This window comes from Ctenopharyngodon idella, chromosome 10, assembly GCF_019924925.1.
Source record: "Ctenopharyngodon idella isolate HZGC_01 chromosome 10, HZGC01, whole genome shotgun sequence".
In the NCBI taxonomy this organism is placed as follows: Eukaryota; Metazoa; Chordata; class Actinopteri; order Cypriniformes; family Xenocyprididae; genus Ctenopharyngodon; species Ctenopharyngodon idella.
Window position 1 is genome coordinate 6820805 of NC_067229.1, and position 18910 is coordinate 6839714.

Consider the following 18910-nt stretch of genomic DNA (forward strand, 5'->3'; position numbering starts at 1 on the left):
AGTAACCTCACACTATTTCATTTCATGCATACACATACTTCTATTTACATATATATTACTGTATGCTAAAAACTTATTATATGGTAATCATAATTATAATTAAAATGTGTTGTAATGATTTCAAGTTAATTAAAAAAAAAGAGTAGGATATCAAATAACATTTTTTATGAATTATAATTAAATATATAATAATTTTATTAGCCAATTCTACAACATTTATAAAAAAAAAAAAATAAAAAAAAGAAGCAATCTCATGCTTTCAAAGCAGTTTACAAAAGGAGGACATGGAACAACATTTTTATTTAATATAATATAAATATAATATATAAGTTTACTACTAACTGCTATCTGAAATACTTGACTCTAATTGGCCAATCATAGCAACCAGATATTTAAAATAGTTTTGTATAATGATGCTCAATTGAATAATTGACTAAATTATAATATAATGTATTTTTTTTTAAATAAAGATTTTTTTGGAGTTCAAATAATTAGGCAAACAAGCATTTTTTATATGAATAAAACAATTCTTAGTATTCTGAAAACTGTCAGAAATTTGGCTAAAATTCAGATAAAATAGGCTAAAATAAACAAAGAATTATTATTAATATAAATTTGATATATTACAAAATATGTAATATAAAAAAAAAACTGACAATATGCATGTAAATCTTGTTTTTATCAATAAAATCCATATATATATATATCTATCTTTGGATTTAATTTTTTTTACATCGATTTAATTTATTTTTAGCTGTGTAATTATGTATAATGTTTTTTACATTTATTTAAAATTAAAAAAAAAATAATTGTAAATAATTACACAGCTAAAAATAAATTAAATCAATGTAAAAAATTAAATCCAAAGATTTTTATATACTCATTTATTACTCATTTTACTCATTTAATAAAACAAAATAAGAAAATTCATTTTAGAAATGAATAAAAACAGCAATTTTATAAAGAATAATATGATATAACATTTTCATTAAATAAAAAATATAAATAATTAGACAACAGAATATTAAAAATAAATGGCTAATAATAATATTTTTGTATAATTTATATAACAATAATAAATCCAAATTCAAAAATATTTTTAAATATAATAAATATATATATTACAAATTTATGTAAATGCAGTGAATATGCTTACAAAAACATTTCAAAGTGTACAATACTCACTTCCTCCGCTGATCTTGATGATCAGACTGCCGTTGAGCACCGTACAGCCCCGCAGAGCCTGAGCGGCGGTGACCGAGTCCACAGTCTTCACCCCCGTACACAGTTTGGGACATCGACCGGCACATGGCGTGCAGTTCAACCTGAAAGCATGATATGTTTTTAATTAAGAGCAATAGGTGAAGACGAAACCACGAGAGCAAGCCTGAAGACGTTCAAAGGGAGTAACGGCTTTCAGACACGCCTGACTGTTGCTTTAAACATGCATTCACGATGATGTCACCAGCTGGCATGACTTTTCACGATTGTGATTGTGATTGCCTCAGGCCCAAACACATTGTTCCCTCATGTCACCTGCGCTGTTATGTTTGGAACGATCCCAAATACGGTGTAACGGTATTGTGTGCTCCACTCAAGCTGCAATGCAGCAATGCATCTGAATGGAAAGGGCCACTGAGGGCAAACATGAAAACACAATCCCACTGAGACAAAACAAAATACCACAGATAGTTGTGTTGGCCTTGAAGTATGCAAGCTCCGCATCACGGCAAACACCCGCTCTGACTGTCTCATATAAAGAGACAACTCTGAAGATGAGGCCTTTTGACGCAAGAATCGGCAATTGCACTGAAAGATACACTGGAAAGATGGGAAATAATCGTGTAATGAATCCCTGCGACGCAGCTGATCTGTATAATTCTGCTGCTTAATTTGATCACTTTTTTAACAAAACAGAGTAAACATTATGTAATCTCACTCAAATCTTGCTAAAATGCAGCAATGGGTGAGAGGAGTTCACTGCTATTTTTCCAAATTAATTCAGAGCTTTCATATTAGACTTTCTTCTCTGATTCCACCAAAAACAGGGCAAGAATGCCAGACTATATACTATACGTGTGTGTGTGGTGTGTGTCTGTCTGTCTAAATATATATATGGGATAGGCCTATATATATCATTCAATTCAATTACCCTTTTCTAAGTTGTTAGATGAAAATAAAAAAAAGTACATACAACTTTTTATGGTGGCTTAGATTTTTTTTAGGTGCATAAATTCATTAAAAACTCATATTCATCCTGAACTACAAATTGTCATTTGATTCATAAGCTGTAGGATTCGCTTTAAAAAAAATTGGCACATAACAGTCATTCGTTTGACAATCATATTATACATATTACACTATTTTCAACTTCGTTTTACCCCTAAACAAAGAATCAAAAAGAACTTTGCCATGAGTATATCGGGGCCTTCAGTCTTAACCTTTAACTGCCACTATAAGAAATACTCAACAGCATCACACATTTTAGCAAGTCATTTATTTGAAACCCCCAAAACAACCAAAGAACCCACAGAAACGCTCATACGAGGAGCATCAGTTCATTCACAAATGAGTGTTTTTAAACACATAATCCCACTCTTTAATTCCCTTTCCAGTTTTGGAGCTCCACACTGTGCAGATTCGCAGTTTGTGTATTTTAACCCCTTCATATTACGTTCAGTTGCCTGTGAATTTTGGTCCCCGTTGCTCTGTCTTCTCATTTGGAAAATAACAGGGAAGGATGGGGCTCACTGTTACGAAACGGGCCTTACCACCGCATGACTGCCTCCCACAAAGGCGAAAGGTGGCTGGATGAGAAAAACAAGCGAATGACGTCACTTCAAAACAAAATTCCTGGAAAACTGAGATCTCATCAAGCTTCCACAACTGCAGCGCTCCGACGTGGAGACAAAGGAATCCAAAGGCCACCTTTTAAAGGCCCAGAGACCCCAGTGAACGCAAACAAAGGCTGCCATTGTTCCCGCGAGGCTGCGCTTCACTCCCGTTCGCAGTGTTAATTCTCTGTTTATTTGTGCGTTAATAATTCCCACACATGAAGCTGGACGTGCAAGCCAGCGTGTGCAGGAGCTTCCGGACATTCCCGGGCCAGCCAAACAGACTCGGGCTCAAAAAAAGAAAGAAAAAAAAAAGAAAAGAAAAACGGCCGCTAATGTCGCTTTCCGACACGCAATGTTGTTTTGGTTTGGCTCATTATACTTCCCCTTGGCTTGACAAATCCAGCCGGATTGCAAATGACTCTGTTGGAATAATCAGGGTGGCATTTTATCACACTCTTAACACTTGACACCGGCCATTATAATCTGCTCGTTTTCAATTTACCGTGACTGACGAAAAGACTAAACGATGTTATGATACTTCCAGAACAGTTATATCTTCTCCCGGTCAAGTTGAGCGTGACAACCGGTTCATTAATTTGCTAAACGACCAAAACAAATCACAGCCTTAACCAGAAACTGCTGCTTCATGCCTGCAGCACATGATTTAGTCATTTATATAAGGGGGAAAAATATCATAAAATCTGTCAAGAACACGTGCATGTCAAATTTCAGCACAATTTTTTAAAATATATTTTTGCTTCATTTTCTTTTCAATTATTTAGTACTGTGACAATATTTTCATGACAATTAAGCGACAATTTGTTTTCCTCATTCATTTAAAATATCAAATAAATTTTTTTATAATTTTGTATTTTAATAATTCAAACATTTAAATTAATTTTAATTCGTTTTAATACATTTTTTACTGTATGCAGCTAAAAACATAATTATATTAAAAAACATCATTAAAAAAGTGCATTATGGTAATAAGAATTTAGAGTAAAAATGTGCTTAATTGTCATGAAAATGTCAATGCAAAAAACAAAACAAAAAATACTTTTCTTAAAAAGTAATTTTCTTTAAGATTATTTTATATTGTGACTTTTTTTCACAATCAGAGGCGTCATCCTTTTTTTTTCCTCGTTTACACTATTGTTCATTTAAAATGTAAATTATTAAAATTAACTTTTAAAATATTTTTGTAATAAATTAATATCTTAACTCAATTTTATCATTAATTATATAACATTATAATTCAAGCATATTTCATTTGAATTTAATTTAACATTCAGAAATGTATGCATTACAGTAATAAGAATCACCATTGAGAATAATAATTATTACAAAAACCCTATAAAATAAAATGTCTGGATACTTTATGGTAGTAAGAATTTAGAGAGAAAAAGTGCTTAACTGTCATGAAAAAAATGTCACAATGCAATATGTGTATATATATATATATATATATATAAATATTCCTTAAAGTGTCTTTATTTTCTTTAAAATTCAGAACATTAGTTCTTACTTTTCCTTGTGATTTCATGATAAATGTGACCTGTGACCTTTTGAGACTCACTTCTGAATGCTAGACTGATTCTTGCTGTTAACATTCCCTGATATATTCCCTGCTGTGGACAAAAGTATCTCCTCATGACCATCTCTGCCTTTTAATTCAACTCTGTCTTCTCTTGTGATTTGTTCATCTACCTCGGAGCTCCTAAATCTCATTCTGTCCTAGAGTCACTCTTCCTCATCTAAATCGGAGCAAAATCTGAGTTGAGTTGATGGTAAAGTGTAATGGTGTTTAACAGTTGGCAGTGTGGCTCATGTATTTGCATTTATTTAAAAACAAAAGCCGGTACGTACGTGGTGGAATTCATGGTGGTGTATCCAGACGGGCATTCTGGGATACAGGCCCCGTTGTGGATGACGTACTCGTGGCAGTCGCCGCTCTTGCCCTTGCACTGGTTGTGGAGGTCCTGGCAGAATTTTAAGGACACGCAGCGCCATCCCTTGAAGGTGTAGTAGCCCAGCGGGCAGCGCTCCACGCATGCCTCGCCAAACAGGAAGTTGCGACAAGCTACGCATTTGGTTGCATTCCCTGGCACAGAGCAGCCGCCCAGACACTGATCGTGACAGCACTCCTTATGGGGGGTACAGGCACCGTGGACACATTCGGAAGGACAAACTGTGATGGAAAAAAAGAACACATAACTTATTAGATTCATTTTATTACAGGCAAAAACTGTTCATTTTTGCACTGGTCAGTTTTGAGATTTTGGGATTTCCATAACATGTTTCAGACTAGTGGAAAGGAAACATCCTAAAATACACTTTTAATTGTTTATTTTATTGCACTTTATCTATATGCATCTGTAGATTTCAACTACAATTCATATCTTTAGTTTTTTTTTTTTCTTCATTTCAGCAGAACATACATACTTTACAGTTTTATTCCTCTCTATATTCTGACAGTTTTTACATAGGGGTTTATTCATGTATCATTCACCAGATTTATCCCTAAAACATGGTGAAAATGGTTATTTTTCTGGCTGCTGACAGTATTTTCTGATTTATGGAGTGATAACTAGATATAAATCCAATAGGCTATATGTGATATCACATTATTTCATTTAATGGTTGCAAATAACATCCATAACAACTGCGGCAATAAAATTTATATTTATTTTACATATTTACTAAATTATAAATAACTGGAAAATATCAACACAGAAAAAATAATGACAAAAATATGTAAACAGATTCATACACTGGATAGAAACTTCTTTATTCTTTAATACTATAGTATTTTTCACAAATAAAGAAAGTCAAAAACATGAATATAAAGGAAAGTAATGGGAATCAAATTTTCTCAAATAAAGACCAGATAGTGCATAGAGTACACAGTAAATATGACATGAATTTGTCATAGCGGTCAACTGGATATTGCGGAGCATAGTTTGAAATGACTGTGTTCTATTACTAATAATTAGAAAAGACAACGCTATAATACTTTTTCCATATACCATTCACTTTCTTTGTTCAACAGCTTGTCTAATAATTTATTAGACAGTAAACTAATGAAGATGGAGAACGAGCTCCTGTGCATCTGCATTCAGGCCAAATACTTTAGATATACAAAGATGGTGAAGAGTCAATCGGCAACTGGTAAAGTTTAGAGGTGCTTCAAAAACAGCCGCCGACTTGCCTTACATGTGCTGTGTTGTCAGCGCTGCCAAAATAAAAGTCTGCTCCTGACACTTGGGCAAACAGAAAAACTTAACGGCCAATGGCAATATTTAAAAAAAAACTAGTGATGACCTCCGTAAAAACCTCTGAAGAACTTTGGCTTGTCATGCATTCATGCATATTTAATTAGGCCATGCCTCATTTCCATATTTTAAACATTACATTAAGAATTGCAAACATTTTTTGTATTACAAGTTTTCTGAAATATCCATCAACTGGGGAAGCATGGCGATCTCTATTAGTTATATTTTTACCCTATTCACCGGTCTTGCCTTAAGGATTTCTTGATTTTTGTGCTGAAATAAACAATCTTATCAACATATATCGACCGCAACATCACGTTAATGAAACCAAATGTGATAAAATCATGGATAAGATCCACAAAAAGGCGATCTGAGGTCAGTGGCATCATTCTGCGCCTTTAATCAGCAGGAAGGAAGTGATTCAGAGTCGTGTTTGGCCGCAGGGCCATCTGGAAGTGAAGCTTGTGCATCGCAGGGTGCAAGAATAAATGAATACAGCAGTCTGTAAGTCATCTTCCTCGTCTCACACTCACACTATCCGCCTGCTAGACCACAACAAAGACACAGCGTGTTCCAGAAGCATGTCGAGAACAGCACGCTACAACAGTAGCAGCTAGTACAACAGCGTACACATTTTCAGTATATACATAATGTGCAGGGATACTACATTTGACAAAATGTGCAAGATACAAACACAAAGCTCACACTTTGAGCTGTATCCCACAATGCAGTGCGCTTGACTTTCCATTTCTAGTATGTTGAATTGGACCAGAAGTAAAAAAAAAAAAAAAAAATTTGTAAAATTTGTTCCCTATTTTTAAAGGGTTAGTTCAAAAATGAAACTTCTGTCATTAATTACTCACCCTCATGTCGTTCCAAACCCATAAGACTTTTATTCATCTTCAGAAGACAAATTAAGATATTTTTGATTAAATCTGAGAGGTTTCTCTCCCTCTGTTGACAGCTACGCAACTACCACTTTCAAGCCCCAGAAAGGTAGTAAAGACATCATTAAAGTACTCCAATGTGACTCCAGTGGATTAACCTCAATTTAATGAAGTGACGCATGTGCTTTGTTTGCGCAAAAAACAATTTATCGCTTTATTTACAAAATATTAATCCCCAACGCACGTTTACAAGAGCGCCTCAACGCATTCATGTTGACGCGAGAGCAGACGTTGTTGTGTGAACGCGCGTCAGAGAAGTTAATACTAACCCTAACATTCAATTAAACGTTTTATTCAATGTAAACTGTTCTACATAAATTTAAGAAATCACTATCAATAAATGTTCAGATTTTTTTTTTTTTTTTTTACATAAATTTTGGGTCCCACTTTATATTAGGTGGCCTTAACTACTATGTACTTACATCAAAAAATAAGTACAATGTACTTATTGGGTGCATATTGAATTGCAAAACACTTTTGCTGCTATTGAGGTGGAATACGGGTAAGGTTAGGGAAAGCTTTGGTGGTATGGGTAGGTTTAAGGGAAGGGATAAGGTGTAAGGGATGGGTCAACAGTGTAATTATAAATGTAATTACAGAAATTAATTACAGATGTAATTACATGCAGGTGTTTTTAAAAAATAAATACAATGTAAAAACATGCATGTACACAATCAGTGCATTGTATCAAATGATTAATTTAAATGTAAGTACATAGTAGTTAAGGCCACTTAATATAAAGTGGGACCAAGTTTTTTTGTATAAACATATTATATATATATATATATATATATATATATATATATATATATATATATTATATACACACATACACAAATTAAATTTAAAAATTAGTTATAATAAATAATACAATCAATCAAAACCACATTAATATAAAAGACCCATCTAAGCATGTAAACATGGAGCACAGTGTGTCAATGCAACCCGTCATTAAATTCAGCCTGAACAGAAACACCTCCTCCTGACACGAGTTCAGTGGGAGATGTCGGACACAGCCGGCCTTCCAGGTTACAGCATGCAGGCAAATCTGTTGGACTTCATTAGTGCTATAAAACCCTCCATCATGTGACACTGGGCCACCCCATAGGAGCAAAACAACATGGACCCTTCTGCCTGTCAGCGACTGGGCGGACCATACCACTGCCTGACTGAAATAAGAAGGGGCACCCAATAGGTGACAGGGATTATGGGGGGAAGTCTAGAATGCATTCAAAGCAGAAAAGAGGCAGAAAAAGTAAGACTAAAAGAAAGAAACCAAAGGCAGAATTCCTGAAATTTTGCTAAATATGTCTGAGGTGTGTAATCCACCTAAACAAGCATATTAAACCACTGTCTGCCTATTTGGCATTATAACCACAAACCAAAATCCTGCCCTTCGAAAATATGTTAGGAAACTTGAAGTCAGCAAAGTAGGGATGTGTAGGAATAATCTATGCACCAACTAATACTGTGTCTGATTATTTATTTTTTTAATTTAATTAATTTCTAATAATAAACTCAAAGCAGGCATTACACTGGGCCAAAAATGAATTTTCACAATTTTGCTAGTGATATTAATTTTAAATCAGATTAAAAAAAGGATGATGAATACAAAAAATATATATTTATATGAATTATAACGCTTCCTATAAATAAAATGATTATATATAAACAATTTTACATGATTACATATAATATATCTAATTAATTTGTAATTAATATAATTATAATAATTTTGCTAGTGATAAAATTTTTGAATCAGATTTAAAAAAGAATGATGAATAAAGTTGGTCTCCATTTTATAAATCTTATTGTAACATAAAAATAGTATTTTGGCCAATAATATTTAATATTAGTAAAAACAAAGACTAATTTTATTAGTACAAAAAAACAAAAAAAAAAAAAACAGTCTGCTTCCATTTGCAAGGCCCAACCAAGTTTACGCACGCCACAACAGTTCATCCAACTCCAGATCCAGTCCATATTTCCGCAGCAGCCTCAGATCCGCCCTCACCCTTAACCAATGTTTTTGCTGTCCGTGGAAGGCAGCCATTCAATGGCCTCTTCTAACAGGGAGAGATATCCGCCCAGCGTTAACCCCCGACGCGCCGGCAGACAGGCGGCAGACGGATGCAGAGGGAACGCCAGAATACACGAGGACAGGCAGGAGCGAGCATGCAGACGGGCGCAGCCTCCACTTTCGCAGCATTCCTCACATACGCCAGCGATTGCGGACAGAGTAACCCTGCACAAACCCCCCTCCCTCCTCCACGGCGTCTCCCCAAGGTTGATCCCTCTTGTAAACACACACATCTTCTCTCTGCGGCCTTTGTAGTCCCTCCTGCTTTCATTCATAAGCATTGTGTGGGTTCTGATGTCTGATCTCTAGCTCTTTCATTGGCTATCAAAATTACTGTGTTAACATATACGATTAAAAAGTTTTATGATGCATTTAATTTAGCATTATCATTATAACTGTTTAATTCTGTAACCACATGCCCCTCTTTTCAAAATCCTGGCCTTCAAATATGTCAGGAAACCTGATGTCAGCAAACTAGGGATGTGTAGGAATAATCAATTGCAATCGATTATTTAAAAAAAAAAAAAAAAAAAAAATCATATTAAAGCAGGTGTTACACTGAGCCAAATATGAATACTGTAAATCAAAATGTAAAAAAAAAAAAAAATTGCATTTTATATATATATATATATATATATATATATATATATATATATATATATATATATATATATATATATATATATATATAGCAGGTGTTATATATGGTGGTATTCATGTGGCAGTTTTTAATATTATAAAACAATATAAAATAATACAATAATTATATTAACAATAAAATATAATACAATAGTATTTTTGGTCAACAATATTTAATATTAGTAAAAAATACATAATTAAACATGACATATAGGCCTAATTAATAGTGTTAATAAATAATAACAAAAATACATTTTATCATCTTAAATACCTTCCTTTGTTACCAATTTTTTTTTTAGAATATAATAATATTTTTTTATTGTTTTTTGGTCAACATTTAATATGAGTAAAAAGAAATTTAATTATACAAGACATAATAGTATTAATAAATAATGATAAAAATATATTTTATCATCTTAAAATACCTTTGTTGCCAATTTATTAAATATAATATAATAACTGGCATTTTTAATATTATAATACAATATAATATAATACAATACAATATTTTTTGTAGTATTTTTGGTCAACAAACATACAAAAAAAAAATCAATTATACATGACATAAAAGTATTAGTATTAATAAATAATAATAAAAAGACATTTTATCATCTTAGATACTTTCCTTTGTTGCCAAATAGATTCAAAATAAAGTAAAAGTCCAGTTACAATGTGTTTTACATATTGTTTTTCACTAAATAAAAAGAAAAAATTACTACTTGGTCAAAATCCCACTTTTTAAGGCAGAGCAAATACACGTCAAGAATATCATCCAAAGGCTGAAAAATATCAAGACATAATTGGTTTAGTTATATTGCTGAGCCCTAGTGACATCTGTGGGCGACACGAACCATAAACACACTTCCCTATATTCACTCTGAGGTCACGGGTCAGCGTTCACTGGGAACTCATGCGGATTCCCCCTAAAAACACGCTAATGCATTCACACATCCATGCTGGTGCAGTTGGATGCCGTTTTACTATATTTGGCCGCTCTCGCATGTCTCAGGCCTCAAAAGATTTACTGTAAACGCTACTGATGATTTGTTCAGAGGCGTGCGGCTTACGAGAGCTGAGGCAGAGTGAGGAAACGGGGGAGGGGATGTGTAGAAATGTAAACAAAACAAACCTGTAAATACGGGAGGGAAGAAAGGCTCGAGGCGCCGGAGTCACACGGTTAGAAGGAAGGAAGGAAGGAAAGCACTGGAACGCGGCCGAAGGCATCAAAGCATTTTGTTTACGCAACCTTGCCCTGGAATAAATGTGACAAACACACTGGCCGGGTGACCCGTCATTCAAGGTTCATCGGTCCAAGAACTCGACAAACAAAAACAAGCTTTAGAAGAGTCGTTGGGGCCGCTGATATCACCAGATTACACAATGCAGGTGAACAGGAAGTGCAAAGGTGATTCGGTATCAAGAGTGTCATAAATTCCAAGGAATTCACAAGCAAAAACAATTAAACCTAATTTCATGTTTGCAGACACACAAGGAAGTCTTTAAAGAATGAAAGGACACTTGAAATAGTTCATTGAAACCCAACTGATCGATCGGAGGACATTATTTTGCACTTTGAGGGCGCGAGTGTGCACACTTCGGCGCAGGAGTGAGCCATGGACCTGCTTGGGCAAGTTGTGGGAGTGTCTGTCACGAACACACATCCCACAACACCTGAACGGCAAACACATGAGTAAGGGCAGAACGTCCATGTCACCTAGCCAACACAAAAAGATACAACACTCCTCTTGCCATTTTCTGAACAGAACTGGACTCATTTAAGCTAAAGGAGTGGGATTCACATGGATTATTATTCATTCTTAGTTGATTAGTCTTCATCGGTTTGTGCTCATTTTGCTCATTTTGAAGGTCTCCCCACATCAAAGCATTGTCACGTTTGCAATGCGCAATTTCTAAAAATCGGTCCAAAGAATTCAACCATTCAACCAAAACAAAATGATTTTCAGTTTGTGGTATAATGGTAGTTACCACAAAAATTTATTTTCACTCATCACTTCACACATTGATTAGCCACAAGACATAAACAATGAGTTAACATGATTTCAATAAAAAAAAAAATTTTCAGTGTAGTTTTTCCAATTTTACAACTTTGTTACCATGAAAATGCAAAAACAAACTCTAAAATGATACCCTAAATAATGAATATTCACAATAATTTTGCTAGTGATATAAAATTTGAACCTGATTTTAAAGAAAAATATGAAAAAAAGTTCTCTGTTTGCCATTTTTTATTATTATAACAGAATTATTATAACAGTTGCCAGCCACCGCCATGTTTTTGATCATTTTCACAAAAATGTAATGGCAAGTGGCAAATGTAAATGGAAGTTGCATAATAGCGCCCCCTACCTATAACAGTGAAAACACAGAAAAGCCAGAAAATTCTGTCAATGGCCGGGAAGTCTCATAAATGACGGAAAATTCCATCAATGGCGGGGAAAGAGCTAATATACCGCAACACCATAAACCCTAAAACAACAGTAAAAATTAGGATTTTTTTTTGCTTAAAAAAAAAAAAAAAAAAAAAAAATACAGAAAAATGAATGTAAGTGTTTTTATAAAATTAAAAGCTATGCATTTCTGCTTTTAAATCCTCCAAAAATTGGCCCCATTCACTTCCATTGTAAGTGCATCACTGTAACTTGGTTTTGGGCCAATATTCCTTAAAGAGGCATTTTAGCCAAGAAGTATGCACACTGTGCATAACACACAAGGAAGTTGTTCTCACGTTGCGATTTTAGGTTTTGCCCCAAATATCTGGCATAATTAAACATTATCCTTTACGGCCAGACCACTGAACAATTAACTCATCAGTCTAGACTTTAACATGCTGACTTGCATGACTGTCACAGGTGACCGGCAGGATGAATGCAGATTCCTTGAGCAGGTGAACTAAAAAAAAAAAAAAAAACAAAAAAAAAAACACACACATGCAAAGGTTAGCGTCTCTTCGCAACCAAAGTGATAAAATCTGATTAGGCCAATCAAAAAAACATTCTCCTAATGTTAATCTAATGGCGTTTGACACCAGCTTCTGGTCAATGACAAAAATTCGATTAAGGCACCCATAAGCAGGGGACAAACAGACCATCAAGGCCATGCAGGATGTTCTGTGGCCGAAACATTGATTCAATTAAAGGTTCCAGCAGAAGAACAGAAAGTCACCTGTTATCTAGATGGTTCTTCAGTGAGGGCATGTGTCTGGAAAAGGTTACTCACAGCAGCTGTTCTTACAGTGAGTCATGGTCTATCGCTCTGTCTCTGCCTGCTCTTCTGAACGAGTTTGCATATGCATACCTCCACAATATTTATCCAAATTATTGAGAGTGAAGAAGTGATATTTTATCTAGTCCAAATTGAAAGAGATAAGATCAAACAGTTGCGTATCACAAAATAATGGCAACTAAACCTCTTTCTATAGAGCAGGGGTGTCCAAACTCGGTCCTGGAGGGCCACTGTCCTGCAGAGTTTAGCTCCAACTTACCACAACACACCTGCCTGGAAGTTTCCTGTATGCCTAAAAACCTTGATTAGCAGGTTGAGGTGTATTTAATTGGGGTTGGAGCTAAACTCTGCAGGACAGTGGCCCTCCAGGAGCAGGATTGGACACCCCTGCTATAGAGCTCCACAGGTTGCAAACAATAACATGCACCATGACCAGTGTAGTCTGATTTGCGAACAAATGACTCATGAGAAGATTCTTTTCAGTGAATCCAAAGCACACAGTGCAACCACTGTAGTCAGAGTTAGAGATATGTGTTTTTGATTGACAAAAAGGATCGGTTCCTAAGACTCATTTGGTTGTGAATTGGACATCACTGGTTGCATTGTATGTTTTTTAATAACTAAAAAAGACCAGTTTGTTCATGAAATGTATGAACCAGTTCTTTTAATTAATCATTCAACTCAGGAGTTAAGGCCCTTTCACACTGAACGCGACGCGATAAAGCAAGGCGAATCGCTGACGAACGTAGCTTTCACACTGAACGTGAAACAATAGATCTCCTTTGGCTAATTCACGTCTGCTTGCTAGGTGGCGCTGACCGACAATGCATTTTTCCTCATGTATGAATCTCGTAGGTTTTTCTATCTGCTGCACAACATGCAGCATTAAATTATGAAAAATAAAGTTTGGTACTACACCAGAAACACAAAATATCTATAATGCTTATAAGAACACATCATAAAATGTAATGAGAGGTATAATTAGCAGATCTAGAGCGAACGCGCTCTCTGACTCATAACGCTCGCGCACGTGGAAGTAAACGGACAGTGCTCTTCAGATCGCATAATTCAGTGGAAAATAAATAGAAATTATGTAAGTAAATGTGAGTATACACCTGTTCTCCCACACCAATGATAACAAGAACTCAACATCCATTTCTCTTCTCTCTTTTTAGAATACTTTTCTTCAAAACAGTTTTCAAAACAGCGCTACCAATCTCGCCCTTTTGTGCAAAAGCAGCTGCTCCAGGTACGTGATCTAATACCTCGTTTCCACCGAGAGGTACAGTACAGTTCAGTACGATTCGGGACGGTAAATTCTGGACCGGTTTGTGTTTCCACCGCTTTCTTGAAAGGCGTGGTGTACATTGGAAAGTAGCGTTTGATGTAATTTGTGTGCAAAGAAAGCAACACAGTAAACAACAATGAAGGACATACTGCAGATCTTGTTATAGCTTCTCTGCATGTGGCTGTTTGTCACAAGAAGAAACGGTATTGTTTCAACTTTATTTAAAAAAATGGCGTCTCGTGTTGTCATTCCCCTTGTAGCATGTGCAAGTGATGATTTTCTGTCAACCAATCAACGTTCTGCAGTGAGTGTAGCTCCACCCTTTAGTACCGGAAAAGGATGCTAGGTACCCCAAAGGAAGAGTCCCAAAAAAGTGGTACAGTACGGTTCGGAATTAGGGTACCACTTACAACTTCTGACAATGGAAATGGCAAAAATTGCGTACCGTACTGAACTGTACTGTACCGTACCGCTCGATGGAAACGAGGCATAAGCTCAAATCTAGTTGGACGGCCTGGGTGACAAGGAAAAAATTCTATACACTGGATGAAAAAAATCTTGCTTTTTCATGCTGCGATTGTTCGCGCCTAGTGTGCTTCTCCTTTGGGTCTACAATGGGGCAAGCCGGACTTGACACGCGGATGACAGACAGAACCGGCCCATGAATATCATCTGGGGGACGGGGAAATGATTACAATTCAACCTGCACAGAGACAGTCTCATCAGGAGCGGCACTGTTGAGAAGACGTGAACGTTACAACAGACGGAAAAAGCAAGTAAAATGTGAAATTCAAGAAACGTCCAGTCCATCCATCGGTTTAAAAGACGGTTTTGGTTGCCAACCTTGTGTAAGCAACCTATGTTAAGGAAACCAATATTCTTGCTTGAAATAGCTTAGCCTCTTAACCTACCCATAATGCCGTATGTATTGGACTTTGGTGGAAAAAAAATATTAGCTTAATCCATGTAACTAGATCAGCTCCGTTTAAAAGAGCTAGTCATGAACAGGGCATATTTTTCAGCCTTAAAGCAAACTGAATAGGCCATTATCTTCTCAAATGAACAAACGAAGAGAATCCGAACTCAGGGAATGTCTGGGATTCAGGGTGGCCTTTTTGCAGGTGGAATTGCGGCGTTCCAAGTCACCGTGCCAAATGAGGACAGCGGGGAAAACCAATCTTGAGCCTTCGTCTTTGCCTTTTTTTTTTTGGCTGGACTACTCTAGTGGGAAGGTTAACAGAGAACGGAGATAAAATAAATCCAAAAGAGTGCGTGAGATCCCATCCGATTGGATTTAAGGCAGTGCAATAAGGAGACTCCAGAGAGCAGCAGCGGAGCGGAGATTAGGGAAGGGTCTGCTGTATATGTACATGTGCGGACAGGGCTGATGGGATGGGTTGGGCTGACCCTGCTCTAGAAACCTGCGGCACTGCAACGGCTGCAGTGCAGATACGGAGCTGCTTCATATTCACGACGCAGCACAGCGAGCCAGACGCACTCCGTTCACGGCCCCTCAGTCTGGGATTGCCTGGTTTTCTCTCCCACAACTGCTCGTCCCCGTCAAAGAGAGCTAGACTGTTTCCAGGGTTACGGTGATATCCGAATAATCTGGTTTCCTTGTCAATGACCTCTGGGTGAGCGGGGGAAAGGGGTACGGATTTGATTGCACAGGTGCCGTGATTTCCAGCTGGCTGTAGCACTGTAACCAGAGGTGGAGAGCGTAAACTTTTCCCCTTGAGGACGATTCTGTACATTTTTTCCCTCACAACTTTTCCAAATCTTAGTCCAGCTGCTCATACCTCTCAGAAAAACATTAATCTGTATTTACTTTTATCCAAAGTGACTTACAGTCCATTCAAGGTATACATTTTATCATCAATAATATATGGAATTACTAATGAAAATGTAAATAATTCTGTCAGAGATAAAAAAATTTGCATCACAATGATAAATAGATAAATTATTTGATGAAAATATGATGACATTAAACACCACAAAATATTATCAGTTTTTTTTAAATGTCATTGATAATGAAAAATATTTATCAGAATGATAAATAAATGATTTTAATTAAAACATTGCGCATCACTAATATTTTACTGTTTTTCTTGTCATATTTTTGTCAACACTTTTTTATTTTGCCATCGATAATTACGCATAACAATGATAAATTACTTACTGTAAAATGAATACAAAAAAACATAACATTTTCTAAAAAAAAAAAGTTTATGGTGTTAAGCTGTTTACATCTTTACATTTTACATTTTCCTTCTTAAAAAAAGGGGTGTGTTATTTGTGCTAGAATTCATTTCTTTATGACAAACAGTGGAGGACAAGTTACACACCGAAGTTTAATACTTACAGTTATGAGTTCATAGTAAACCATTATAAACCCATTGTAAAAGTAATCGTCAATACTTTTACTCCCAGAAACAAAGCAACAAAATGTCCTAATTCAATAAAACACATTTACTGCACTCTCAAAAGGTACATTTTGAAGGCCACGTCCTTTAAACCTGGTAGGTGACTTTTAATTTCCTGGAAAATTAATAATGAAAGCTGCTCCAAGATTGTCAAATAACGAAAGTACAGCTCAGTTGGTGAGCAATGCCAATGGATACTATGACTCACTAAGAAAAGACAATAGCACAGCAAACGCAGGGAGCCAAGGACAAACAGGGAGCACTTTTGTTACTAGCTCATGGCAGAAAAGCGGAAAAAGCATGTCCTTGTAATTTCTTGGTACTGTATATTTAGAGAGTGTACACCTTCAGCATCTGTGACCTTGTTTTTTGAGCACAGACTCCAAATATAAAGCAACTCAAGATGAGGAAAGTTTTATGCACTGCTAGTGTACTTGGAGTGCATCTAATAAAACAGGTGCCGAATCAGAAATAATACAAATAGGAAATAGCCTACAGCCATTCTGGCCTATATGCCCTCTGCAGTGCCACACAAATGGAATGCTGTGATATGAAACACTTCTATAATTAGGGACATGGTGAACTCCATAACATAAGCTCATAATGTGCAACATATGAAAACATATCAGTGTCGATCCTGCTTACAGTGCAACAAAAGATTGCAACTACTGCTGAGAATGACTCTGAACACAGCTTATGACTTGTGAAATATTCTAGAATTATTATTATTAAAACTTAATGAAAACTTAATTTAATATTATTAACTCTTTAAGACCTGAAGGCTTTTTTAGAATTTTTGTTTTTCTGAGCGACACACAAAAGTAAAGACTCATAACTCCAAAACTGTAGCAAGGAGAGTCAAAAGGTAGGTATCATTTGATAGAACATTAAATTTTTAGAAAATATAAATTACATTACATTTGGACATTCTCATGCTGAGAAACTGCTGATAAAAGACAAAAAAAAAAATATATAATTTTTTTTATAATTTTTCTTTTTTTTTTTTATTTGACATGGAATAACTCAGAAAGGCAATAAGATCGGAGAAAAAATCTTTTTTGGTGATGTTCTCCTACATGTCAGCTGCATCTGGTTCAAATTTTGTAGTGATAGCATAAAGTATAGTTGAATAAACTAAACTACACTTCTCAGCACTCGTTAGGAGTTTTTCAAAATCGTTAGATGCATTAAAAAGATGAGATTCTAAGCTTTAAGATGATACCTATTTTGTGTTATTCCACGTTGGAAAACGAACACGGATGGGTCCGGGAACATTGGATACACACTGCATCCCGGAAAGATGAGTGACATGTTTTTAGCCAAGTATGTTACATCGTTCCATGAGTAATATCTTGTGATCAACGCAATATATTATGTTGATTTTGGGTGCATTTTAATCGTGAGAATCTGCTTTAAATAATGATGTGCAATTTTCTATAATCTGTGCATTTTTCATGAAGTTATGAGCACGTGAAATCTACATATTTGTAATCAGTTTGCGGCTGTGCTGTTTTTGTTGTAAACGCATATTACTCAGGCTCATTCGAGGGTGAAAACAACGCAACAGAAGCATGTTGGAGGCTTGATCTGAACGTGTAAAGTCTCTGGTATTGGAAGCAAAAATAATTTTTGTGCTACCTATATGGGTTCAGTTTTTATTGGCTCTTAAAGAGAGACACGCAAATGGGAGCGTCGACGCCCCATCCGGTCTTAAAGGGTTAAAACTTAGATCTATATAAAAATATAATAATAATAATAATAATAATAAAATGGAGAAGAAAAAAAAAGAAAAAATATATTTTATAATTGTCATCTAATGCAAAGTTTTAATATGTCCAGGTCATATTTCACCCTTTTTTTTTTCCTTTTCTTTTATTATTATTATAGAAATAATGTCTTGCTTAAAGTCCATTTTCAGGGCCAATTCATTTTTCTTTTTCATTCCCACAAACAATGCAATATATATGTCTGTCTATCTCCCTCTCTCTCTCTATATAATTGATTTTTATAATTGATTGGCCCTAAAACTAGGCAGAATTTCTTATTTCTTTTCTTATTTCTATAATTATTTAAGACAATTAAGCACAATTACCATCACAACAAATACAAAAATAAAAAACATTAATTATGTAAATTGTAAATTATTCACACATCACGTAGTATTTGTTACAACAATTTACA

General features: G+C 35.3%; 1 protein-coding gene across 4 annotated transcripts in view; it reads right to left on the reverse strand.

Moving 5' to 3' along the window:
* Nucleotides 1-18910, reverse strand: part of insrb (insulin receptor b) — a 134026-nt gene that overhangs the window by 13978 nt on the left and 101138 nt on the right. For 3 of the 4 annotated variants that reach the window (XR_007932300.1, XM_051910251.1, XM_051910250.1), the window contains 2 exons: nucleotides 4704-5025; nucleotides 1186-1325 (listed from right to left, as the gene is read on the reverse strand). The exons of the other annotated variant lie outside the window; for it this stretch is intronic. Coding sequence is in view for 2 of the 3 variants with exons in the window: in XM_051910251.1 (XP_051766211.1) it covers nucleotides 1186-1325; nucleotides 4704-5025 (462 nt within the window). In the remaining variant the exon portion in view is untranslated. The remainder of the gene's footprint in view (nucleotides 1-1185; nucleotides 1326-4703; nucleotides 5026-18910) is intronic. 4 annotated transcript variants of the gene reach the window in all.